At 66.3% G+C, this 25,070-nt stretch overlaps 2 protein-coding genes across 2 annotated transcripts in view; both read right to left on the bottom strand.

Moving 5' to 3' along the window:
- Positions 1-3,288, bottom strand: part of PEF1 (penta-EF-hand domain containing 1) — a 3,963-nt gene extending 675 nt beyond the window's left edge. Inside the window, exons 1-5 of the mRNA XM_032710193.1 lie at positions 3,243-3,288; positions 2,689-2,911; positions 1,911-2,066; positions 1,264-1,407; positions 1-459 (exon numbers count right to left, since the gene is read on the bottom strand). The exon at positions 1-459 is cut by the window's left edge and continues 675 nt beyond it. Of these exons, the coding sequence (XP_032566084.1) occupies positions 230-459; positions 1,264-1,407; positions 1,911-2,066; positions 2,689-2,911; positions 3,243-3,260 (771 nt within the window). The 5' untranslated portion in view covers positions 3,261-3,288 and the 3' untranslated portion in view covers positions 1-229. The remainder of the gene's footprint in view (positions 460-1,263; positions 1,408-1,910; positions 2,067-2,688; positions 2,912-3,242) is intronic.
- Positions 3,289-4,162: 874 nt separating this feature from the next.
- COL16A1 (collagen type XVI alpha 1 chain) lies at positions 4,163-24,756 on the bottom strand. Its single transcript, XM_032710314.1, has 70 exons — positions 24,681-24,756; positions 22,712-22,774; positions 22,470-22,587; positions 20,922-21,045; positions 20,560-20,835; positions 20,390-20,470; positions 19,996-20,127; positions 19,532-19,585; positions 18,653-18,688; positions 18,196-18,222; positions 17,975-18,037; positions 17,768-17,809; positions 17,645-17,689; positions 17,380-17,415; positions 17,154-17,216; positions 16,981-17,025; positions 16,801-16,896; positions 16,660-16,698; positions 16,357-16,401; positions 16,053-16,088; positions 15,811-15,927; positions 15,684-15,719; positions 15,545-15,580; positions 15,378-15,467; positions 15,228-15,275; positions 15,060-15,095; positions 14,881-14,934; positions 14,602-14,718; positions 14,491-14,526; positions 14,277-14,384; positions 14,068-14,190; positions 13,942-13,995; positions 13,833-13,874; positions 13,714-13,749; positions 13,447-13,500; positions 13,311-13,379; positions 13,151-13,195; positions 12,991-13,017; positions 12,825-12,890; positions 12,644-12,697; positions 12,512-12,565; positions 12,378-12,431; positions 12,067-12,111; positions 11,864-11,980; positions 11,419-11,454; positions 11,113-11,193; positions 10,925-10,969; positions 10,591-10,635; positions 9,377-9,430; positions 9,216-9,269; positions 8,821-8,874; positions 8,648-8,692; positions 8,491-8,544; positions 8,364-8,399; positions 8,032-8,094; positions 7,855-7,926; positions 7,578-7,631; positions 7,441-7,485; positions 7,182-7,226; positions 7,026-7,079; positions 6,836-6,889; positions 6,651-6,701; positions 6,417-6,506; positions 6,264-6,299; positions 6,102-6,146; positions 5,562-5,750; positions 5,391-5,457; positions 5,125-5,301; positions 4,632-4,709; positions 4,163-4,531 (listed from the first exon to the last, which is right to left on the bottom strand). Exons 1-70 carry the CDS (start codon positions 24,754-24,756, stop codon positions 4,329-4,331), a joined length of 4,842 nt encoding a protein of 1,613 aa, XP_032566205.1. The 3' UTR covers positions 4,163-4,328.
- Between the last annotated feature and the right edge of the window lie 314 nt (positions 24,757-25,070).

The raw sequence follows: 25,070 nt of genomic DNA, 5'->3' as shown, positions 1-25,070 counted from the left end.
CACCATGGCACGGGCTACTGGTTTGGCTGTCCCACCACGTCCAGCTTGGCGTGGAGACCCCATGGAATGGGGACAAGGAATCAAAGCCAGGAGAGCCCCAGCAGCGCTCGGGGCTCCTCCGGTGGAAATTTGGCCCCGGGGGAACTCTCAGGGGGGGCTCCACCACATCCCAGAGGGAGGATGGGGATGGCTGTGGCTCCCGGAGAGCTGCCAGCCCCGGGAAGGGGTGTCACAGCATGCGGGTCACCACCATGGCGAGGAAATCCTCGTAGCTGAGCCGCACGTTCCCCGCCAGCGCCGTGTCCTTCTCCCGGAAGGCGTCGGTGAGGCTCTGCAGCTGCATGCAGATGTGGATGAACCGGTCCAGCTGGATGCTGGGATTGGGGCAGCGCTGGCCGTAGCGGGCCAGCAGCAGCTGGCTGAACTGGGGGCTCAGGTTGTAGCCCATCTGGGAGAAAGCTGGGAGCAAGAAACATCGGGGTTAAGCCTTCCCGGAGGGAGAAACAGCGGCTGTGTCCTCCTCCCCCGCTGGCACACACCCCCCATGTCCCACATTCCCAATGCCCCACATTCCCCGTGTCCACCTCACGTCCCACATATATGGGGTCTATGGGGCCTGTGGAGCCCATGGGACTTGTGGGGTCTATAGGGTTTATGGGGCCTGTGGGGCCTGTATATCCTATAGGGCCTATGGAGTCTACAGGACCTGTGCAGCCTTTAAGCCTATGGGGCATATGTGGCCCATATGTGGCCTATCTGGCCTATAGGACCTGTGGGGTATATGGGGCCTATAGGCCTGTGAGCCCACCTCCCACCACCACGGTGTTCCCTTCCCACACTTCCCACCAAGGGTGTGCACGGGCAGGGCTCCCCAGAGGGAGGAATCAAACCATGGCACAAATTCCAGACATTTTTCCCCCCTTCACACACGCCCAAGGGCTCCTCCCAGAAAAACAGGCTGGAGCTACATACCACTTAGGGGGGGAATTCTGGGCTTCCTTAAGGAAGGAAGTTTGTGCCGCAGCCCTGCTGCAGCTCATCACCTCCTGTCCCGTGGGAGGCTCAGTGCCAGCTCTGCTACGGCCGGATTAGCCAGCCCAGCATTCCCAGGATGCACAGGAGGCACCTCAGGAGCTCAGAGACCCCCCAGCCTGGATGCAGGGACCACACCGGGAGGAGTCACCGAGCCCGGCTGGAAACAAACCTGGAGCAGAGCCAGGATGCTCGGGATGGGCCAGGCTGCTGTCCCTGACCCTCACCCACCTTGCTGGAGCTCAGTGAAGCTGATGGAGCCTGACTGGTCCCTGTCATACTGCTGGAAGAGGCTCTTCCACTGCTGGATGAAGCGGAGCAGGGCGGAGAATCCGTACACGTCGATGCGCCCCGACCGCGTCTTGTCGAACATGTCTGGGCAGGAGGGAGCAGGAGCAGGGCAGTGAGGAGTGGAAACGCTGCAGGAACTCCCAGGCAGCCCAGGGTCTGTGCCATGGCTTCCCCCAGCCCCAAAATCCCCCCCTCACCACGACTGAGATCAACTGGGACCATTCCATCCCCGAGGCTGGTAAGAAACGGCACCAAAGCCTCATGTCGGGGCAAGCTCTGGGTCAGTCTCCACATCACTGGGGTTCTCCTTCTCTTTCTTCCCTGGCTCTCTGGGACCTGGGGCTCACTTGGCCTCGAGCAGAGCCGGGGTTCCCTTTTCCAAGCAGGATTTTGGGCCCCTGATTCGTTTCCTCCACCAAAAGGGCGCCGGGAGCTGCTCGGTTTGCCCAGCCCTGGCTCCAGCTGCTCAGGGGAGCGATGCCCAGGGAACAGGGGAATGCTGCAGGGATGGGCTTCCCCCCGGCACAGGTTGACCCCAAATGAACCAGTTTAAAAGCAGGAAGAGGGGAGGGAGACCCCAGACTCACTGATCATCAGCAGGCAGGTCTCATCGTTGAACGACGACCAGTTGTTGTTGACCAGCGCCTGCTTCAGCTCCTTCACGGAGATGAACCCGCTGTGATCCACATCCACCGTCTGGAACCAGGAGAAGGCCTCGGGGTCCACACCTGGGGGGGCATTGCCTGCGTGGGGAGAGGCCATCAGTGGTGTCACCCCCTCAGAGAGGCCACGGGCTGGTCTGTCCCGGGGGTGGCTTCACAGAGACGCGGCCAACACCCAGGGCCAGTCAGCGCTTCTGCTCCAAGCGGGTTTTACAGCTCTGGGATCCTGGGAAAACAGGTCTGGGAGGGCTGGGATTGGCACATGGTGTGTGGGGGCTGAGAAGGGGCTGTAAATCACCGGAGATCCAGGACGGACAAGGAACTACAGTGCTGCCCCATAAACCTGGCAGTGCCAGGGGACGGATGTGGGGTGTAAAGTTTTATTGGTGGTGCTCAGGGCTGTGGCCTCCTGGCACTTCCTCCTCCTCCTCTTCCTTCTCCTTTTTCTCCTCCTCCTCCTTTCCCTCCTCCTCTTCTTCCTTCTCCTCCTCTTTCTCCTCCTCCAGGACTTTAAAATAATAAACTGGGACTTTCACTCACCCATTGAATTCTGCTGAGCTGGGCGAGGGGCAGCCGAGACCACCCCTCCTGGCACGGAGTGGGGCTGGCACACGGTGGGGACGGGGCTGGGGACCCCCGACCTGAGGACCCCCCCGACCCCCCCTCTGCCCCAGGACCGCCACGCAGAGACCCTCGCACTCACCTCCTGGGCCCGCCCCTCCGTAGGGCCCGGGCTGGGGGCCACCATAGGGGCCGCCGTAGGGACCCCCAGGTGGGGGCTGCCCGTAGGGACCCCCAGGCGGGGGCGGTCCGTAGGGACCCCCGGGTGGGGGGGGCTGTCCGTAGGGCCCCGGGGGTGGCCCCCCGCCGTAGGGAGCCCCGGGGTAGGGGCCGCCCGGGGGGCCCTGTCCTGCGCCGGGGAAGCCCTGGGGAGGGCACAAAACCGGGGTGAGGCGGGCACCGGGCATCGGGACGGACACCGCGACAACTCGCCCCGCATCCCCCGCCCCGGCCCCCTCTCGCGGAACAGCCTCCGGTCCCACTCCCGACCCTGGTCCCGAGCCCCGGTCCCTGCCGCTGGTCCTGGTCCCGGTCCCGATGCCCATCCTGGTCCCTGGTCCCGGACCTAAGTCCCCGCCGCCGCCTCCTGTCCCCGTCCCGATCCCAATCCCAGTCCGTGGTCCCGGGTTCCCGCTGCGACCCTCGGTCCCGGTGCCCTGTCTCGATCCCGATCCCGGTCCCGGTTCCCGGTCCCACCTGTCCCGGGTACGCCATAGCGTGCCCTCCGCCCCGGCCCCGGCCCGGTGACGTCACTGGCAGAACCCTCACCCATTGGCTGAGAAACGCGTCCGCCCGGAGACTCCGCCCCCGGGAAAGGCGGGAACGCGCGAGAGCGACGGGACCGGAGAGTCCTTAAAGCGGCAACGCCGACCAGGCGGGTGGGCCCCACCGAGTCCCGCAGGAGTCGCGTCAGGAGCTGCCCGGGAGCAAGGCTGGAGTTCCCCGGGAGCAACGCCGGGATCAGCCTGAGAGTGGAGCCCGGATCCACCTGGGAGTGGGGCTGGCAATCCCCTAAGATCAGGGTTGGGATTCCCCTGGGAGTGGGACTGACACCCTGCCTAGAAGCAGGGCTGGGATCACCGTGGGAGATCGTCTGGGATTCCCAGAGATTCCAAGCATGGTCAGGATCAGACCAAGAGCAGGGCTGTGATGAGCCTGAGAGCAAGGCAAGAATCCCAAGATGAGAGCTCAGATCTCCCCAGGAGCTGGGCTGGGATCCCCACAGATCATGGCTGGCATCTCCTGGGATCAGGGCTGGGATACCCCCAGATCATCGCTGGCATCTCCTGGGATCAGGGCTGGGATCTGCTGGGATCAGGGCTGGGATCTCCCCAGGAACTGGACTGGGATCCCCCAAGATCACACCTGGGATTGCCCGGAAGCTGAGCTGGGATTTCTCCTGAAGCAGGGCTGGGATCCCCTGAGATCAGGGCTGGGATTCCTCCCAGATCCCCTCATCCATCAGTCCCAGGGTCATGGGGAGCTCACCCACACCCCAGCTGGGGTGGCCTCATGACCAGCCAGAGCAGCATCCCAGGGGAACAGGGACGAGGACGCGCAGAGATCCCTCTGTGCCAGAGATCCCTCTGTGCCGATGACGGAGCGGGAGGCGCGGGGGCACCAGCACAGGTGTATTTGCGGGGCAGGATCCACCCGCCCTCGCCATCCCGACGGAGCTGTACAACCCCCGATCCCAGATCCCACCCCCCCGGGACAGGCACGGCCCCGGCACAGCGGGGAAACAACAATATTAACAGCAAAGCCGGGGGGGCACAGGGACCCTCAGCCGAAGGGGCCCTTGACGTTCTTGGGCTGGAAGAGGGGCTGCTCCATGGGCACGGCGCCCAGGCACTCTGCCGGGCTGCAGTGCCCCGCCTTGCCCGGCTGCCCCGTGGCACCGGGGGGGCCGGGAATGCCAGGGATCCCCTGCTGCCCCACGGGGCCCGGGGGGCCCATCTTCCCATAGCCTGGCGGTCCTTGGGGACCTGGAAGAGATGGAGAGACAGAGAGGGAGGTGACACGAAGTGCTGGGGTGGCAGCAAGCCCGGCGTGGGGCTGGTGGCCATGTGGAGGGAGGGGGCTCACCTGGGGGTCCTGGGGGGCCGCTGTCCCCCATCACCCCAATGCCCTTCTCGCCTTTCTCTCCTTTGGCCCCTGGCTCACCTGGAAGGGACGTGGATGGAGAGGGGTGAGACCCTGGCACAACCGCAACATCCCAGTACCCAGGGACACTGGGAGCACCTTGGGAATGCTGGGAACACCCTGGGGACACTGGGAACACCCCAGGGACAACTGGAATACCCTGGGGACACTGGGAACATCCCAGGGACACTGGGAACACCCTGGGGACACTGGGAACATCCCAGGGACACTGGGAACATCGGGAATACCCTGGGGACACGGGGAACACCCCAGGGACACTGGGAACATGCCAGTGACACTGGGAACGCCCCAGAGACACTGGGAACATCCCAGAGGCACCGGGAACACCAAGAACACCCCAGGGACACTGGGAACATGCCAGTGACACTGGGAATTCCCTGGGGACACTGGGATTGCCCCCGGGAGCAGCACCTACCCCGCATGCCCGGCATGCCCTGCCGCCCCTCTCTGCCGATCTGCCCTGGCATCCCCGGGGAGCCGGGGGGTCCCGGCCGGCCGGGCAGCCCGTCCTTCCCGGGGGGACCGGGTCTGCCCGGGGACGCCACCATCTCCACCGGGAAGTGCAGCCGGGAGGTGTAGTACGCCATCCGCTCTGCGGGGACAGGGACGAGCTCAGTGCCGGCGGGAACGGGGCGTTGATGGGGGGGGGGGGTCACCTCGTCGCCACCACCCCGTTGTTACCGTCAAACATCTTGTTCAGCTCCTGCCGGATGAACCTCTTGATCTCGTCGTAGTTCACCACGTCTCCCTGGGGGGACACGAGGGGACACACGCGAGGGGACACGGCCACCGCGCCGCGCGGGGAAACGGGGTCCCGCATCCCCCCCCCCCTCCACGGCCACCCCTCCTTACCATCATCCCCGGGGGTCCCGGCAGCCCGGGGCTGCCCGCGGGTCCCGGAGTGCCGGGGGGGCCCCTCTCTCCCGCGGGTCCCCGTGGCCCCACGAGGCCCATGGAGCCGCTCTTCCCTGGCCCCCCGGGCATTCCAGCTCTGCCCTTCTCCCCGGGGTACCCTCTTTCACCGGGGGATCCGGCTTCACCCTGCGGGGATGGGAGAGGCGGGGCTCAGCCCCGGCATCCTGAGAGGGGCGGTGGGGTTCTGGGACGGCTAGGGGGTTCTGGGATGGCTGTGGGATACTGGGATGGCTGTGGGATACTGGGATGGCTGTGGGATGCTGGGGTAGCTGTGGGGTGCTGGGATGACTGTGGGGTGGTGGGATGGCTGTGGGGTGCTGGGATGGCTGTGGGGTGCTGGGATGGCTGTGGGGTGCTGGGATAGCTGTGGGGTGCTGGGATGGCTGTGGGATGCTGGGATGGCTGTAGGATGCTGGGATGGCTGTGGGATGGCTGTGGCACAGGATGGCTGCAGTGGCACAGCCAGACTCCCCTCACCTTCTGTCCCGCCGGTCCCGCAATGCCCGGCTTTCCCGGAGGACCCTGAGGACACACAAAGGAGCAGGGTGGCAGGGATGTCCCCACCACGGGCACCCTGGGGACACTGTGAGGATATCAGGATCCAACTGGGCAGGAGAGCTCCAGAGCCCACATTCCTACCTCTTTCCCAACAGGTCCATCTGGTCCTTGCTCCCCCTGTGAGACCAAAGTGTGAGACAGTGACCACCACAGTGGTGACCACAGAGTGACCACCGGTCACCAGTCCTCGAGGTCCCCACTGCACTGGGGTACTGGGGGCTGTGCTGCACTCACCGGTGGTCCAGGGTGTCCCGGGGGTCCCGGCTGCCCTGGTATCCCTGGCAGACCTCGCTCCCCCACGGAGCCACGCTCACCCTTCAGCCCCTGCATGGAGGAAGGAGCAGGAGCACCAGAATCAGCACAGGATGGGGATGGGGACCCCCAAACCCACTGTCCATGGCACCCACCCAGCCCCATCCCGACCCCACATCCCACGGCTGGGGCTGTGGTGGGGGCTCCAGGACTCACCACTCCAGCGAGGCCAGCGGGACCCGGCTGTCCCGGGCTGCCAGGGGGTCCCTGGGGGCAGAGACAGGGGTGTCAGCGGGGGGGCTGTGGGTGATGACCCCACTCCTGGCACCGGAGGGAGTCCCCGCTGTGATCCGCCCACGGGCACCCTCCTGGTGCACCATGAGGGGGCAGGTCCAACTTACAATGAGCCCTGGGGGTCCCTGCCGGCCTTGGGGTCCCATGGGCCCGGGGTCACCCTGGGGAAGATGGGGTGATGAGGAAGGCAGGGTGGTGAGGAGGAAGGCAGGGTGGTGAGGAGGAAGGCAGGGTGAGGAGAGGCTGCACGGTGCCCAAGCAGCTCAGGGGTCCCACGCCCACCCACCCCTCGCTCACCTCAGCTCCCGGCCGGCCTGGGCTCCCCGGGGGACCAGGTTTGCCACAGTCACCCTAAAAGGAGGAAGGGACATGGTGAGCAGAGCAATGCATGGATACCCTGGCTCAGGACTCAGGTCCCTGGGGATGTCACCACCAAGTGTCCCCATCGCTCACCTTTGGTCCTGGGAGACCCGGGTGTCCCGTCTTCCCCTTGAAGCCCTGGAGAGAGAAAAGAGCTGGGTGGGGGTCCCAGCTCCCACCAGCAGAGCAAGGCAGATGACCCTGACCAGGGACCCCATCCTCCCTCTGGGTCTCAGTGTCCCCAGGAACACACAGTGGGACAGTCCTGGCTCAGGGGACCCCCAGGCCTGGCTGCAGGGACGTGCCAGGCACTGAGCGCCAGGGAGGGGTGACAAGGAAAGCTGTCACTCACCGGAGGACCCATCATCCCTGGTGGCCCAGGGGGGCCTGGATCACCCTGGAGAGAAAGAGACACGGGTTGGGAGTGTCCTGGGGGAGTTGCAGGGTGGCTGCCCCCCACCAGCACCCCAGAGAGCCCCTGAGCCTCACCCGTAGCCCTGGCTTGCCATCCTTGCCATCCAGTCCTTCCAAGCCAGCAGGGCCCTGCAGGGACAAGGTGAGGATGTCAGAGGGTGGTTTGCACTGAGGGGCTCTGGGGGTCCCCGAGGGACCTGCTCTGGGCACCCCAGGCCATGGCAACAGGTCCCTGGGGAATGGGAACTGGTCCCTGGGGAATGGGAATAGCCAGTGGCACTCCCGGGAGCACCATGACGTGGGTGGTCCTGCCCCCTTTGGCCCCGAGGGTGACACATGGGGAGGGTCTTACCTGGATGCCCGGAGGTCCTGGGGGTCCAGGGGGTCCTGGCATCCCCGTGGGGCCTCGCATGCCCTCACTGCCCTGTAAGAGCCACAGGAGGTCACGGGCACAGCCGGGGCACCAAACCAGGGACGAGCGGTGCCATCACACAGCCATGTCCCGGGGGCACTGGCCCGTGGCACTCACCTTCTCAGCCATGGGCCCTGGTGGCCCAGCTGGACCGACTTTCCCTGGGAAGCCAGGGGGTCCCTAAAGAGAAGGGGGTGATGAGTGAGGGGGGTCCCAGCAGCAGAGCCCAACCCACACATCCCGCTGCCTCCAAACTCATTTTAGTGGGATTGCTCTGGGGCTGCTCCCTGCATCTTATCCCACGAGATGTGCCCGTGTTCCCCTTGTAGAACCCTCCCATCCCCCTCCCTGGCCCCGTGGGGACATGGGGAGACACAGCCAGGGATGGGCATCACCTCCCGGGGACACCCTGCTGTGCTGGAGCATCACTCCCAGCGGGATGGACTCACCGGTGGTCCCGGGAAGCCAGGCTGGCCCTGGAAACCCTGTGGAGAGGTGAGAGCTGAGCCAGACCCCGACAGCCACACCCTGCCCGCTGGGGATCCCGGGGGTCCCTGTGCCCCTGGCGGTGCTCACCTGATCCCCCTTCTCACCAGCGCTGCCCGGGAGCCCCCGCTCTCCCCTTGGTCCCTGTGGAATGAGGGGATGAGGTGGTGGGGAGCACCCCACTGCACCCACAGCCTCCCCCCTCCCTCCCCACAGCCCCCCGGGGACCATCAGGGTGGGCACCTACCGCGGGTCCTGCGGGACCAGGGGGCCCGTCCATGCCAGGGGGTCCCTGGGAAGGCAGGAATGGGGTCAGAGGGATGAGACTGGAAGGGCCTCAGCCCTGGTGCCCACGGTGAGGGGGCATCTGGGAGAGCCCCCAGCCCCTCTGCCCCCAGAGCATGGCCCCAAGGGACTCACCAGCTCCCCTTTCTCCCCGGGAGGGCCCACGTAGCCTCGCTCGCCTTTGATGCCCTGGGGAAGGAAGGAGATGGAGGGCACAGAGTGGGGCACTGGGCAGGGAGGGGACACTGATGGGACATGGAAGAGGAAGGATGGGGGCACAGGCAGGGCATGCACAGGGCACAGATGGACCCGGCATGGAGGAGCAGGGCAGTGGATAGGGCACTGGGAATGTGTGGGATGGGACTGGATGGGTGGGACAGGGATGAGCCCTGCAGGGATGCAGTGCTCGGTGCCCACTGGGGGTCCCCCAACTGCAACATAGGGGGGTCCCAGTGAACACCAGGAGGGACATGGGGACCCCCAAGGGGGTGGGGGCTGACAGAGCCTGCCTGGCTCCCCACAGTACTCACGGGCAGGCCAGGGGGGCCCATTGCACCGGGGTAGCCGGGCTGTCCTGGAGGTCCCTGTGCAGGAGGAGGAGGAGGATGAGCCACCTGCAATGCCCCAGCCAGGTGCCCAAAGCCCACAGGGCACCAGTGTCCCCTCTGTCCCCTCCTCCCACCCCACTCACCGGCTCCCCTTTGGCTCCGGCGAGCCCAGCAGGGCCACGTTCCCCTTGGAGACCCTTTGGGGGGAGAAGAGAGGAGCTGCAGGGGGTCTCCTACAACCCCTGCCCAGGGCTGTGCCCGCCTGGCAGCAGGACCTGGGCGCAGCCCATGGGGTCTGTGATCTCCACCAGCCTCCCTGGGCACCAGGGAGGACCCGTTTGGCACTGGCTGGGCTCCCTCCACCCACAGCACAGCCATGGGCACCTGGTTCAGCCTGAGCCCGAGTGCTCAGACCCAGACACTGGCACTGCTGCCTGTGCCCCCCACGCGCTGTGACCTGCGGGCAGGACCCACAGCTCAGCCCTGGGGGGGACTGCGTGGGGTGCCCAGCTCCTGGCACCCAGCACGTGCCCCAGCCTGGAGCCTCCCATCCTCCCAGGGGACAGCTGGGAGCCCCTGGGCTCTGTGCCACGGGAACTCTGGGGTGGGTTAGTGGGGTGACGTGGTGCCAAGGTGACACGGGCTGGACAGGACACGCTGGCACACGGCAGAGCAACGACCCCCAGAGCCCCACAGAGCCCCACACAGACCGTGGTGTTACGGTGACATTAGAGGACGAGGGGACACGAGCAGGAGGGCCGGATCCTCCGAGAGCCGCCGGCACAGCCCCACCACCAGCTCCTGCCGGGAGCGAGCACGGGCGGGAGCAGAAGGATGGAGATGGAGATGAGGATGGAGATGGAGATGGAGATCAAAATGGAGATGGTGGTGGAGGCTGAATGACCACAGAGGAGAGAGCAAAGGAGGAGGAGGATGAGCCCGGGCAGCGCTGGCTGCACAGAGGATCCTCCGGGACTCCACGAGGGGCTTCCCTGAGGGCAGCTGCCACCAGGTGCCACCCAGCCCATCCCCTGGGGTGACAGGTCCCTGGCACACCAGGAGCCGCTGAGCTGAACCAGGTGCCCTGATGATGAAGGGACCCAACATGTGGCACCAGGGCTGGCGAGTGCCAGCGCCAGATCCCTGAGCTCAGGAAGGTCATTCCCAGATCCTGGTCCACCGAGACCGACCCCCTGCTTTGGGATGGAGGAGGAGGAAATGGGAGGATGGAGATGGTGTGGAAGAGAAATGGGGCAGCTGTGCTGAGGCTGCTCCCAGGGGGGACAGGGACAAGGGACACAGCCAAACCAAGCAGCAATGACACAGGGCACAGAGCAGAGCCGTGCTGGGTCCTTACGGGCAGTCCGGGTGCACCCGGCGTTCCAGGAAAGCCTGGGGGGCCCTGAGGGGAAAAACAGGGAGGTCACGGCCCGGAAAAGGCAGGGGGGAGCCTGGGCTGATCCCTCGGGGTGCCACGGAGCTCCTGCTCCATCTCCAGGCTGGCAGCACCTTCACCTCCATCTCCAGGCTGGGACGTCCAGGCCATGCCGTGCCCCTCTGCCCATCACCACGGCCTCAGGGCACGGGGCAGCCCCCTTGGCAACTTGCTTTTAGGGCCTCCAAGCCCCGCAGGACCACACCGTGATGGCCACACAGCCTGGCAGCCCCTCACCCCAGGCACGGGTACTTACAATGGGCCCGGGTGGTCCGGGGGGTCCCCGCAGTCCTGGTGAGCCCTGGGGAGGGATTGAGGTGTCAGGTGTGACCACAGGGAGGGGGGGGACAGGGACCAGCTCTGAGGGGCACCGAGGGACCAGCCATGGCCCCTGGGAAGGGCTGGCATGGCGGGGGGTCTGAGGAGGGGTTGGAGCTCACCCACCTGCTCGCCTCTCTCTCCAGGGATGCCCGGGGCACCCGGCAACCCAGGATGGCCAGGACAGTCGGTGTCAGGGCTGTCACCCTGCAGGGAGTGGGGATGTGTCAGAACCCCAGGCTGGCACTGCCCACTGCCCACCACTGAGCCCTGCCAAGCCCCCCCAAAGCAGCCTCTATCCCCCCGAAGCCCCGTCTGCTCCCGCGATGGGGTTACAGCCTCTGCAGCACCCTGGGAACCAGGGAGTCAGACTGGGATATCAGCTCATCCCCAGGGGCAGGGAGAGGCCAGGGGGGGACACTCCTCACTCACCCGAGCCGCCTCCTCTCTCGGGAACTGGGCAAAGCACTGGAAGAAAACCCAGGAGTCACCCAGGGATCAGCCCGGAGGAGCCGTGGGGCACAGCAGGGCTCAGAGCCCCTCACCCCACATCCCTCAGGGGCTCAGCACCCACTGCTCCAGCCTGCACTGGAATGGGACAATCCCATCATCCTCCCAGGAACCCCCCTGGGGCAGGCAGGGATTGTATGTGTGTCCTGCCTGCATTCCCAGCAGGACCAGCATGCCCAGAGCGTGTCCAGAGTGTGCCCTGAGTGTGTTCAGAGCGTGCTCAGAGTGTGTCCAAAGCATGTTGCTTCCCACAGCTGCCACACCACCCGAGGCCCAGGGAGTTGGGAATGTCTCTTCACCTCACCTCCCCCAAGACCAGGGGATTTTGGGCACCCAGATTCCCACCAGGAGGTGTGGAAATACTCACGCGGGCACAACTCTCGCTGCCAGGGGCGCCTGGCATGCCCCCATCCCCCTTCTCTCCCTCGACACCCCTGGGGGCTTCCAAGGCTGCCTGGAGCTGGGCACAGTCCCCACAGAGAGTCTGGGAGGAAAAGGGGGAGTCAGGGGTGCCCCGAGGCGTTTGGGGTCCGCAGGGCAGGAAAAGGTGACACATCCCCACACTCTCACCTTCAGCACCTCGATGTTCCTCTCAGCCATGACGGCCAGCGGCCCCTGGGAGGGATGGAGGGAGGGATGGAAGAAGGGATGGAGGGAGGGATGGAGGGAGGGATGGAGGGAGGGATGGAGGGATGGAAGAAGGGATGGAGGGATGGAAGAAGGGATGGAGGGATGGAAGAAGAGATGGAGGGAGGGATGGAGGGAGGGATGGAGGGATGGAAGAAGGGATGGAGGGATAGAGGGAGGGAGGGACTGTCCCACAATGGGGGAGCAGAACGTGGGGCACGGGGGACACTGCCATGGGCATGGGCACCACCTACCAGGTCTCCAGCAGGCCCAGGCAGTCCTGGCAAACCGTTGTGTCCTGGCATTCCCTAAATCCAAGGAGAGAGTGTTTAAACCCCGTGCTAAAAGCTGGGCAGGACCAGTCCTGCTCCCATCTCCTGTCCCTCACCTGGCGACCGGGGGCACCGGGGGGGCCGGGGGGCCCGGGGGCTCCGGGGGGACCCTGTAAGACCCCAAAACACATTCAGAGAGAGGCAGGGGGTGAGGTGGGGGTGGGTGGGGGGTGCAGCACAGTACCCACCTGCGGGCCTGGCTGTGGCTGCCAGGACATCCCAGTCCACAGCCCTGGGGCTCCCTGGGGACGAGAGAAGGGGAAGAGGGGGGAGAGAATTTGATGGAGAGGGAGGGCTGAGGGGGATCAGGGTGTACCCGTGGGGGTGAAGCAGAGCCAGGGGTGCCCATGGGCACTTCGTGGCACTTACTGGCATCCCGGTGTAGTTGGGGTCCTGGCGGGGGCTGGGGGGGCAGGAGCACTCCCCGGGGTCTCCCTGTGGAGAGAGAGGAGGTGAGGGCAGGGAGGGAAGGAGGTGGAACAGGGGGTACAGGAGGTGGAACACGGGGTACGGCCCCACCCAGACCCCAACTCACCTTCTCTCCCTGGGCACCCTTCTCCCCCTGCCAGGAGGAAAGGTGGAGCATGAGCGGGTGGCCCCTGGTGCCCCCAGTGCCCCCCACCCACAGTGAGCATGGGGGGCACCAGCTCAGCCCACGCTCTGGGCACGGCCCCCCTGGCACCCCCCGCACATACCGGCTGCCCACCGGACCCGGGGAGCCCCCGCTGCCCTTCGGGGCCCTGCGAGGAAGAGGAGGGTGAGGAGGCTCCCTGGCTTGACCCCTGGCACGGTGGCTTTTAGCCAGGGTTGAGGGGCTGGGGGGTGGCAGTGCCCATCCCAGAGGGCAGGACATACCGGTGGCCCTGTGACACTGGTCCCTGGTGGTCCAGGAGGTCCCACGGCACCTTTGGGCCCCGGAGATCCCTGCAGAGGAAGGACAGCAGGAGTAGGGGGCAGGGGGGGCACGGAGGGCTGGGGGATGCTGCCTTACCTTGGCACCTTTCTCTGCTGCCATCCCCGGGGGTCCCTGGGGTCCAGGGGGGCCCTGGGGGCAGGAGAGGGTGTTAGTTGTCCCAGACATCCCCCCAGTGAGCCGAGAGGACAGCACTGTCCCCAGGGTGGGCTGGCCAGGACCCCCCTGCCACTGCCCACAGGGAGGGCTGACGCTGCAGGGGGATGATCCCCCCACTTGCAGGAATTGGGGGGGACTCGTGGCTGCCCCACCTCCCAGGACTGGGCACCCTAAAATGCTACTCACGGGTGTCCCGGGGGGTCCAGTGCTCCCAGGGTCTCCCTGAGAAAAGCAGAGAGTGTGAGATCCAGCAGAGCAACCTGGCATGGCACAGCATGGCACGGCATGGGCACCCCAAAACCCACCTGTGGTCCCGGCTGGCCGATCCCCCGTGGTCCTGGCTCACCCTGGGGAGATGGAGGGGCAGTGAGGTGCCCTCAGGACCCCCAAACCCAGCCCCTGCACCCTGCTCACCTGCAGCCCCTTCAGCCCGGGAGGGCCCCGGACCCCCGGCAGCCCCGGCTTCCCCTAAAACACAGCAGGGTCACCCCGAGGGCACGATGCCACTGGGCACCATGGCCATGGGGAGGGGGCACTCACGGGTCTGCCTGGTTGGCCGATGCCAGGAGGGCCCTGGTCCCCTTTGGCTCCAGGTTTTCCTGGGATGCCAACCACGCCCGAGAGGTCCCCGAGCGGAGCAGCACCGGGCTCGCAGGGGTCTCCCTGTGGAGGAGGGGATGGGAGAGGGATGGAGGGGTGGGGGACACCACAGTGACAGGGAACAGGTCCCCAAAATATGGGGCTCTCACCTTCTCTCCTTTGGGGCCGGCCGGACCCCTGATTCCAGGCTCACCCGACAGCCCTGGGACACCGGCCATGCCCGGCGTGCCCGGGTCCCCGGGGCTGCCAGCGTCCCCCTGGCAAAGAGAGGGCACGTGGGGAGGGAAGGGACATGGCACGCAGGGGTCACAGTCAACTCTGCCATCACCAGCCCCGCTGGGACCCCTTCCCAGGCCCTCTCACCTTCTGCCCCTTCTGCCCAGCATCGCCCGGTCTGCCCTGGGGAAACAGAGGAATGGGTCAGGCTGGAGCATCCCCCCCAAACTGGGCACTGTGGGCACGGGGGGCACTCACCGCTCTGCCCGGGGGGCCACTCTGGCCCCTTTCTCCCGGTGGTCCTGGCACAGCCACCACTGTCGCTGCCCCTTGGAGGGCCTGTGGGGTGGGAGGGCACTGCCCGCACGGCTCCCCCTGCGCAGGGACATCCCGCTTGGAATGTGGCTCTGGGGACCGGAGCGCTGCTGTGCCCACCTCAGGGCCATCCCATGCAATGAGCTGCACAGGTCTCAGCTGGGGAGGTGGCATGGACAGGGCAGGGAGAGGGGTGCCGGGGGTCCCCATGGCAGGACTCACCTTCTCTCCTTTGAGCCCCCGCACACCCGGGTCACCCTTCTCTCCCGGGAGCCCCTGCACCGAGAAGCCACGGCACAGGTGAGACCACGGCCCCCAATACCCGGCTCCTGCCCACCCTGGGCTGCCAGCACCCACCCTGAGCCCCCACATCCCCCCTGCCCACCTGTGCCCCCACTCACCGGTCTGCCCGTGGGTCCCAGCTGGCCACCGTCCCCCTGAAACGGAGCAGGGTCAGGGACAGGGAACAGTCAGGGTCAGACAAGGCTGCCCCAACCCCATGGGGTGATCCAGCCATTCCCACTGACTCCAGCAATGCGGGAATGGGGGTGGCTGTGGGGGTTACTCACCTTCTCACCCTTGATCCCAGCCAGCCCGGGGAGCCCCAGGTCACCCTGCTGAACACCCCCCATGGTCACACCCCCGGCACCCCCGGCAGCCCTGGGGTGACCGGGGTGTCCCCCCAGCACGGGACGGGGGGGCTCAGCCCCAGGACTCACCGGCAGCCCCGGCTCACCCTCAAACCCCTCGGCAGGGCCCCGGCGCAGCGCGGCGAGGACACGGGCATCGCAGGACAGGCACGAGTCCCCCTGGGGGTGGGACAGGGGACAGCTCAGGGGGCTGCAGGGGCTCAGGGGGAGGGTGGGACAGAGGGTTGGACACTCACCTTCTCCCCCTTCATCCCCTGGATGCCACGATCTCCCTGGAAAGGAAACACAGGAGCTGGGCTGGGTGCTGCCAGCACGGGCTGGACGGTGCTTGGTGTCCCCAGAGGGGGACAAGCCGGTCGACCCCATGTCACCTACCCTGTCCCCTTTGGGTCCTGCAGGGCCGGGTCTGTCCTGGGAAGGGGGAATCAGAAGGAGCATCAGGGATGCTGAGATGAGCCCCTGCCTTGCCCTCCACCCCACAAGCCCCCAGGTTCAGACTCACCGAGACCCCGTCCCTGCCGGGCGCTCCGGGCTCTCCCCTGGGTCCTGGTTTGCCGGGCACCCCGATGGCACCGAGTGTCCCCTCGGTGACAGTGGGACACACCTCACATGGCTCACCCTGCCCAGTGGGGACAGTGAGACACAGCCCAGGTCAGGGGGTCCTTGGAGTGGCCCCTGAGCAGCCCCGAGGTGAGGGACGGGCACCGTGGTGGGGCTGTGCCAGCACCAGCCCATGGCACCTACCTTGTCTCCTTTTGGCCCCAGGGCACCGGGAGGACCCTGTGGGAGGAAGGTGGGCAGGGGGCTGCTTCAGGGAGCGCCAAGGAGAAGGTGTGCCCTGGCAGTGCCACCCAGCTCCCCGATTCTCCACCAGCTGTGGCACTGGATAATCCCAGCCCCGAGTGAGGCCGTCGGATCACTGGGTGATCCCAAATCCTCTCAGCTCCTGGGCTTGGATCCCGCCACTGCTCTGGCCAAACAGCCCCAACCCTAAGCCAAGAAACCCGTCCCTGACCCCGGGCCTTGGCTCCAGGCTCCTGGTACTCACGGGTGTCCCAGGCGATCCTCCGGGTCCAGGAGCTCCCGAGCTGCCCTGGAGCCAGAGATGGGAAAGCCTGAGCCCAGCAGAGGAAAACACCACAGCCCTTGGCACCCCCAGGATACCCTTGTCCCCCCAGGGGAGTTCCTGCCCCCCAAGCCAGCTCCTTGGGCCACCCAGCTGGGGCTTGAGCAGGTGGCAGCTCCACCAGCCAGCACTGGCTCAGCAGTGCCAGATCCAGCTCCTAATCCCAGTCCCCACCAGCCGCCCTGGGCAGGGAGGGGCAGCTGGGACCCCCTTCCCTCCACTCACCTTCTCTCCCTTCGGACCCGGGGGGCCACCAGGGTCACCCTGGAAGGGACAGAGGGTGGTGTTAGCTCTGGAACACCTCATCCCTTCCCATGGCAATGCCCGCTGGGCATGTCATCCGGGCACAGGCACAGGGGTCCTTACCGGCTTCCCTGGAAAGCCAATCCCTGGAGATCCTGGCTTCCCTGGGGGTCCTGGCTCGCCAGCCAGCCCCTCAGGTCCCACAAGGCCAGGGTCACCCTGGAAGACAAGGGAGGTGTCAATGCCAGTGCTGGCACCGGGTGCCTCATCTCCCACCTCCTCCCCCCCCGGACCCCCACCCACCTTCTGGCCCTTGGGGCCCACCACGCAGATCTCTCCGGGCCGGCCCTGCCGGGAGGGGAGCAGGGTGTGAAGGCTCTGTGTGTGCACCCCACGGGCAGGCTGGTCCTGCAGCTGGACCCCACTGCCCAGGGGGTGCCCGGGGGAAGGGGCAGGGACCCCCTGGCACTACTCACATCACGCCCTGGGCGCCCCGGCTTGCCCTGCAGTCCCCCATCGCCCTTCTGGCCCTTCTGGCCCTGTGGGACAGATGAATGTCACCTGTGCTGTCACTCATGGCATCACCCATGCCTGCCATCCAGGCTGGCCCTGGCAGGTCCTGGTACCGCTGCTGCCACCCCAGGGGACACAGCTCAGGTGTCCCTGCTGCAGTGCCAGGACCCACAGCGGGGCTGGACTCACCTTCTGCCCGTCAGCACCGGCGGCCCCGGGAACACCCTGCGTGGGAACAGCAGGAAGAAGTGGGTGCCCACGGGTGGGCTGGTGCAGGCACCCACGGGTGGGTTTGTGCAGGGTTTCCCCTCTGCTCTCACCTCTGCTCCTTTTGTCCTCCCACCACCCACCCACAGAGCTGGACCCTCAGGGCTGGACCCCGGGCACACCAGCCACGCAGGGGGGGCCACCCCAGTGTCCCCACCCCATGTTCCCACGGCCGAGTGTCACTCACCACCTCTCCACGCTGCCCCTTCTCGCCCTGCGGCCCCTCAGCGCACTGGGGAGGAGGAGAAGGAGGTGAGGGGGGTGGCAGAGGTGGGGAGGGGGGCTCAGGGATGCTCGGGGGGGGTCTCACCTGCACGGGGCCGCCGGGGTGGGTGCGCACACAGTCGATGCCCTGCGGAGGGGGGGAGGCAGCTCAGGGGCTCTGCCCAAACCACCACGGCCAAGGGTGGGGGACCAGAAACACCCCCAGGGCAGCAAGACACCCATATGGCAAGGACCCCACAGGGATCAGTCCCACAGAAGGGTCCCCACCCGGGACGTGGCCAGGGACACTCACACGCTCGCCCTTCTCCCCCTTGGTGCCGGCGGTGCCGGGCAGGCCACGCTCACCCTTGGTGCCCTGCAAGAGAGGGGAGGCGTGGGGCACAAAACGGGCTCAGGTGTCCCCATGTGTGCCCACAGAGGGCCCACGGCTCCAGGCAGGGATGCTCCAGGCACAGCGTGGCCACATCCCTGCCGGGGCTGGGCCCTGGGTGTCCTGGGGGGTGACAAACCTACCTTCGGACCTGAGGGACCAAGTGTGACCTGGGGAGAGAGGAGGGAGGTGTCCCGGAGCCCCCCAAGGTCATGGTGGCTCCAAATGGCAGCAGGAGAGCCCCAATCCCGCTGTGGTCCCCATCCTCCCCACACCCTGTCCCCAAGTGCTACCTGCAGAGCTCCATGAGGGCTCCCAAACACCCACTATCCCCCCATCATCCCCCCCCACCTCCAGCCAGCGATTGCTGCAGCAATGGGGCCACATCTGGAAGGGATCAGAGACCTTCCCCACAGCCAGATGTTGCAGAGCCCCGGGCCAGGAGGAGCTATGGGTCGTGGGGGCTGGTGGCAATGACAGAGGGGTGGGGAACACCCCTGAGCCAACACTTTGGTGGCTTTTGCTGTCCTCAGCTCCCAGCCCAGCCAGGCTGGGCCAGGTTTCCCCTGTCCTGCCAGCACAGCCCGGTGCCACACTCACGTTTGCCGATGCCATCTGTGCCGAGCAGGGCGGGCACTGGAAGAGACAGGGATGGGGACTTGGACCAGCTCCACTCACTGCCCATGGCACCCCAAACCCTACAGCACCCACCCCTCTGTGGCACCCCCACCCTTGTGGGCACTGCCCCGTTCCCCTGGGCACCCCAACCCCGTGGGGCTGCCCCTGCAGCATCTCCCCACCAGCTCAGGGGTGCCCGTGGGTGGGCACGGGGAATGCCCTGGATGGAGAAGGGAAAACCCACTGTGTTTGCTCCCTGGGGACATGAAGAGCCTGGCACCCGGCTCTCCCTGCGGCTTTGTGGCTTGACCATGGCTCCTCCAGCCAAACCAGCCACTCCAGTCTGCTCCCATGGGATCGGGGACAGGCAGGATGGGGCTGCAGGATGGACCCCGTGCTCCCACGGGCCCCAGCCCACACTGTTGGACCTGATCTACACCCCTGGGATCCCCAGCAGGATCCCACCACTGGGACAGAGCAGCCCTGAATCCCCGTGGCGGGACAGGGATCACACAGACAGGCAGGGATGAGGAACAGGAGCACTGGAGACGCTTCCCAGCTCTGGCAGCGCTCCGGAGACGCTCGGAGGGAACAAAGAGGCCCTTGGCCATAGCTGGGATCACTCCAGCAGCAGCAGAGAGCAAGTGGGGCCTCAGTTCCTGCTCGGGGGAGCAGAGCAGCCGCTTCTGCCCTGCTCTTCCAGACCTGCAGCTCTGGCAGCAGCGGAAAGTCCCAAATGCCGTGGGGCAGATCCAGCCCAGGGGGTGGGTGGGCCCCTGGGATGGCACTGATGGAGGGAGTGGAGCTGGGAATGGCAGGACCAGGACAGCCGGGCTGGGACACGCTCTGCACCTCCCTCACCTTCTCCTTGGGATCCTCCTTCAGGCTGCTCCTCCCCGAGGTTCTCACCGGCTCCTGTGGAGAGAAAGGAGCATCCCCGGGTTATCCCAGCTGGGCTCTCCTGGGCGCTCCATCTCCACGAATCCCGGGTTATCCTGCCTGAGGCATCCATGGATGAGACCCGCCTCGGCCAGTGTAGAGAGTGGTGGGACCACAGGAGCCCTCCCCTCCCTCATTCCCAGGCCCCCGGTCACCGCCAGCTCCCTCCCTCGCCTGGTGCGGTGGAAAGAGCGAGGCAGGGATTTTCCAGGGGCTGGATCCGTGTGGCTGCGGGCTCAGCAGCACTCGGCACGGCAGCTGAGCCACTGCCCATCCCGCGGGGCTGGGACCGCTCCCCGTGCTGGGATGGGGACCGAGATGGGGATGGGGACCGGGATGGGGATGGGGACGAGGATGGGGACCGGGATGGGGACGCCGGAGCTCACGGTGCCCAGCGGCTCCTCCAGGCAGAAGCAGCGGGTGTACACCCGGCCCTCGGGCTGTGGCACCATCTCGATGAGGTTGCTGCTCTGCATCAGCTCCGCCTGCCGACGGGTCTTGGGAGCTTCCGTCTGGCACTTCGGGGAGAGAGAGCTGCTGTGGGGGGCTGCCGAGGGGAGAGCCGGGAACCCCAGCACCGCCCGAGCACCCAGTGTGACTCAGGAGAGGGATGTACCCATGGGGACAGGCACCACGAGGCCACCACGAGCAGGAGGTGACCCACAGGAGAGAGACCGGCCCTCACCGAGCCTCAGTTTCCCCTCTGGGGAAACCCTGACCGTGCACAGGGCAACTCCAGGGTCCAGCTGGGATTGGGGTGGAGGGTTCAGGGGCACTCACCCCGCTGGCCGAGATCTCACAGCACCCCTCCTGCCGGGCCAGCTCGGCATCACAGTAGATCTGGGCTTGCTGGATGTCAAACTGCAGTGGGTGGGGGTGGCAGGTCAGGGGTGGCAGATCAGGGGTGGCTCCAGGGGTGGCAGGGGTGCCCTCACCCCACGGGCACTCACCCGGACCGGGGTGCCACGCACGGCGTCCAGCCCTAGGAAGGTGTTTCCCTCCAGGGCCAGCGACCGCCGCGGCGCCAGCGGCTTGGAGGAGATGGAGGAGCAGTCCAGGTGGACGGAGACGGCGTGGTCCTGCACGGCCACCACCACCTTGTGCCACCGCCCGTCGAACAGGGACGCCACAGCCTTCCCCGAGAACACGGCGCTGACGAACGCGGCCCCTGCTGCCCTGGCCTGGAACTCCAGGCTCTTCTCGGGGCCGTGCACGGACAGGGAGAGCTGAGCACAGAGGGGACAATACTCAGGGACGGCTTCTGGCTGTGCCCGCGCTGCTGGTGCATCCCCCCGCCTTCCCGGGGCGGTACCTGGGGGTATCCCTGCCGGTCGGTGACCTGGAAGAGGTACCAGTGCTCCCCGGTGCTGTTTTTCTTCAGCAGCAGGGTGAAGATGAGGGTGAAGGTGGGGGTCAGCCCACGAGGAAACACCTGCCTGTAGGGATGGGTGTCAGGGGCACCAGACCCTGCACTGGGCTCTGGTGCTGGAGTTGGCACCAAGGCTGGTGGCAGCACCCACCCCTGTGGCACCCACTCCTGTGGCAGTATCACCCCAAGAGCCCCCCGTGAATCCTGCCAGGCTCTGTCCCCACCAGTGGCATCCCAGATGCCACTGTGGTGGATTCAGCCCCAGCTGCACCTTCCCCATCCCTGCCCCACCCCCTGCACCCCAAACACAGCCCTCCTGGAGTGGCTGCAGCACCCAAGGCCACGCACTTATCCCCACAGCATCCAATTTTCCCCTGGGAAGCCAGGAAATACAGCCACAACCCCCAAGGCTCCATGGGCTGGATGGCAGCCGTGGCAGTTCCCCAGTGGGGCTGTGCCCAGCTCACCCACAGCCCACTAAACCACTGGAAATATTTGCTCTGGGTTCTGCTCTGCTCCCGCCTCAGCTCCACGCCAGTGATTTTCCAAACCACCCCTCTGGAGCAGGACCAAGTGATGGGGAGCAGGACAGAGCTGGTGGTCCCCTCTGCTCTCCATGGGACACGGGGACATCCTCGCTGGGCACCGAGGTGGATGGGCACCCAGAGGTGCCCACCTGGAGCTAAGAACCTGGGTAGGGCAGTCATCCCCCCGCTCAGCACTCCCCACGGCTGGATCCGGGATGCCACAGGCACCCAGCCAAGAGCAACACCAGTCTGGAGCCATCCTGAAGCCACCCCAGGATTTGGCTGCCCAGGTCAGGAGCCAAGGCCGGGTTTCCTCACCCCTAGGAGAGCCCCATGCCCGCTGCAGCTGCGTGCCAGCCCTGGGGCGATGTGGGGACAGGCTGGAGGAGGCAGCCGTGCAAACCACAGCGGTTTCCTGCAGGAACAGCTCCCGAGGACGTGGATCTGCTCCCGCCTTGCCACGCTGCATCAGCCCTGCCAGCCCTGGCACTGTGGGGTGGCACAGCCACGGGCACAGCCGGGCAGGACGCCCCAGAGACAGGGAGGACGAGGCCCAGGCTCTGTGGGCCTCCCCCAGTAGACCCCCCCAGGCCCCACAGTGCCTGCTCAGAGCTGTGCAGCGTCCTGAGCTCGTCTGGACCCCGCGGGCGCCTGCCAAGAGCAACCACAGAGCAGCCACAGAGCCCTGGTTGCGTAAGGTTTGGCCACCACCCAGCTGAGCAGCGACAGCCCCTGATTTACTTTCTAGGAGGAAGGTGTCTGGGCAGCCCCGGGGTCCCCTGCGTCCCCCAGGGTGCCGTGGAGCTGCCTGGTGCCCCCAGCACGAGCTCAGGGCAAAGCCCACCCAGCTCCCCTTGGGTTCCATCCTTACAACACACGGGGATGGTGCCCAGGGGAGCTTTGGTCAACCAGGGCCACCCCCGTGGGTCACCCAGAGCCACCCCCTGAGCCCCCCCCCACTCACTGGGTGGGCTGCACCAGGGGCACAGCCCCCAGTCTCAGCACTGTTGGCCCCCGGGGGCTGCGGATCTTCTTGACGGACGAGATCCTCAGCAGCTCGAACCTTTTAATCAGGTTAAAACCTGCAGGGCAGAGCAGAGCAGGTGAGACCTGGCCCTGCCTCCCCAGGCAGGGCACAGAGCCCACCCCCGGGGTGCCAGGGCTGCCCAGGGACCCCGTTTGCAGGGTGAGAGAGGCTTTCCTTACCCGTTATGTTCTCATACTTATCCCCAGCCAGGTCCTCGTCCCAGAGCTGCGGGCACAGCTCCTCTGCAAGGCAAATCAGCACATGACCATCACTGCAGCATGGCCAGGGGCACAGTGGGACAAGCAGGGTGGCAACACACAGGGCTCCCCAAGCCTAGGAGGGTCTCGGGGTGCTGCCAGGAGCTCACCCCGGCCCCCCAAAGCTGCTGGCAGCACAGATCCAGCAGGGATCTGCTCCCACAGCAGCACTGGCTCCTGGGAGCCTGGAGGAGAGAAGCTGGAGCCCTCCAGGAGCAGTTTGGAGGGGACAGGCAGTGAGCTCAGAGCCAACCCCTTCATCTCCTACAGCCAGTTCACCAGGTGAAACGCTTTTCCCAGTTCCTGTGCGTTTTGCCTCAAAACATTTCCGCAGCTGGAATCAGCATCAGGAGACTCGGACGGGTGCCACGGACACCCACAGTGGGGAGATGGCACCCAGGGCTGCCCTCTGGCCTTCCTGTCCCATCCTGGTGACACCTCAGACCTGGTGGCCCAGGGGACAGGCTTTAGGGTCCAGCCAGGGGACAGCAAGAGGCTGGAAATGCCATGTGAGCCATGATCACGGGGATGTTGCTGCTGTTTGCACTGATAAATTACTGCTTCAGCAGCATCAATCCACCTCCACTGAACACACCAGATGTTGGGAGGTGTGAGATAAAGGAGTAAACAAGAGGATAGTGAAAGAGGAATTTGTTTTGTCTCCACGCACACCAGCCCTGGAGCAGGGATGGCCACCAACAATTCACTCGCCTCTTCCTTGGCTGTTCTTGGGGGGATGTCTGACCCCCCCTCAGCCCCACTGCCCACCTCCATCTCTGCCCTCAGAGAGGGCCCTCAGGCACCACCACAGTGCTTCTCCCCCAGGCTGACCACTCACATGGGGTCAGCAGTGGTGGTGGGGGGGGTGTCCTCACCCTCGGGACCCCCGACACAGCAGCAGCAGGGAGGGCTGCGGGTGTCACAACCAGGGGCAGAGCTCCCTCCTGCTGGCACTGAGATCATCCTCAGCAGGCCAGGGGATGGACAGTAGAGCATAAATCACCCCGGCCCGATCCCTTTGAAGCCTCTCCCAGCCCTGGTGCAGATCCTAAGGGAAAATCTCATCTGTCCAAGCCTCATAGCCCTAAGAAAAGGCCAGGAGATGGGAGGCCACGCTGTGCCGGGCAGCGGGAGCTGGTGCCGGCTACGGGTCCCTTCCAAGGGCAAACCCGGGCCCCCCGGACGAGCCACTGCTCCACCCCCACAAAGCCTGATGCAACCACAGCGTCGCTGCCAGCGGCTCCTCCCCGGCATCCGCCTCGAGCTCTTCCCACACCGGGACCCAGGCACAGCGACCCCGTGGCCAGGGACACCCCAGCAGAGACCCCCGTGGGCTCAGCCATCGTCCCCCTGTCCCCTGCTGCACGTGGGCAGCCCCCACCATGGCGTGGACCGTGGCCAAACCTCTTCCCAGCTGGCAGCTGGAGGCCAAAACTCCCTTGGGAGCTCTGTGCATCCCTGCCACAGCCCTGAGAGGTCCTGGCTCACCTACCCCACACGTGCTGCCGGACGCGCCGCCGGCGCTGCCAGCTGGCACCGAGCGTCCCGCGGCTGGAGCGCGGCCAAGCCCAGTCCCTCCCCGAGCACGGCCAGGGCTGCGGGGGCGATGCCGGGGTGTCCCTGGGCTGGCTCCCCACGGCTGGGCTCACTCAGCTCTCCCTGGCCCCCTGCCCACACGGGATGCTGAGCAAAGCCCCACAGCCTGGAGCAGCCGGCGCTCAGCAGGGAGCTGACGTCCGCCCACAGCCACCGCTCCAGTCCCGGCACGTGGGGACCACGGTGTCTCCAGCCACCCTGCCATCCCTAGGTCTGACCAAACCCTCCCCAGGGACAGGTAAGGAGGGGGCTGCTGCCATGCAGACCCCGAGCCCTCGCTCCTGGTGTCCCTTACCTTCTGCTGGCGGCAGCTCCTTCCCCTCGCAGGCACTGACGAGCCCCATGAGCACAAGGGCCCAGAGACCTCTCATGGTGCCCGTGGCAGCAGCTCAGGGCCAACACAGCTGCCTGCAAGGGAGAGACATTGGGCAGCAGCAGGACAGGCAAGTGGTGGGCACCAGTCCATGGTGGGCACCAGCCCATGTGGTTGCCAACACTGGGATACTTCCAGCAAAGCCACCAGCATGGAGTTGGTCCTGACCCTCTTGGCCATGGCTCCGTCAAATTTTGGGGTTCAGTGTGGCCTCCCCCCATCCGCTGCTGGATCACCATCTGCTCCACACCCACCCCAAGCACACAGGGCAAGCCCCAGCATCCCGTGGGTTCAGTCCAATCACAGCACCTG

Source organism: Chiroxiphia lanceolata, chromosome 24 (assembly GCF_009829145.1).
Source record: "Chiroxiphia lanceolata isolate bChiLan1 chromosome 24, bChiLan1.pri, whole genome shotgun sequence".
NCBI lineage: Eukaryota > Metazoa > Chordata > Aves > Passeriformes > Pipridae > Chiroxiphia > Chiroxiphia lanceolata.
This window is presented reverse-complemented; position numbering and strand designations above follow the sequence as displayed.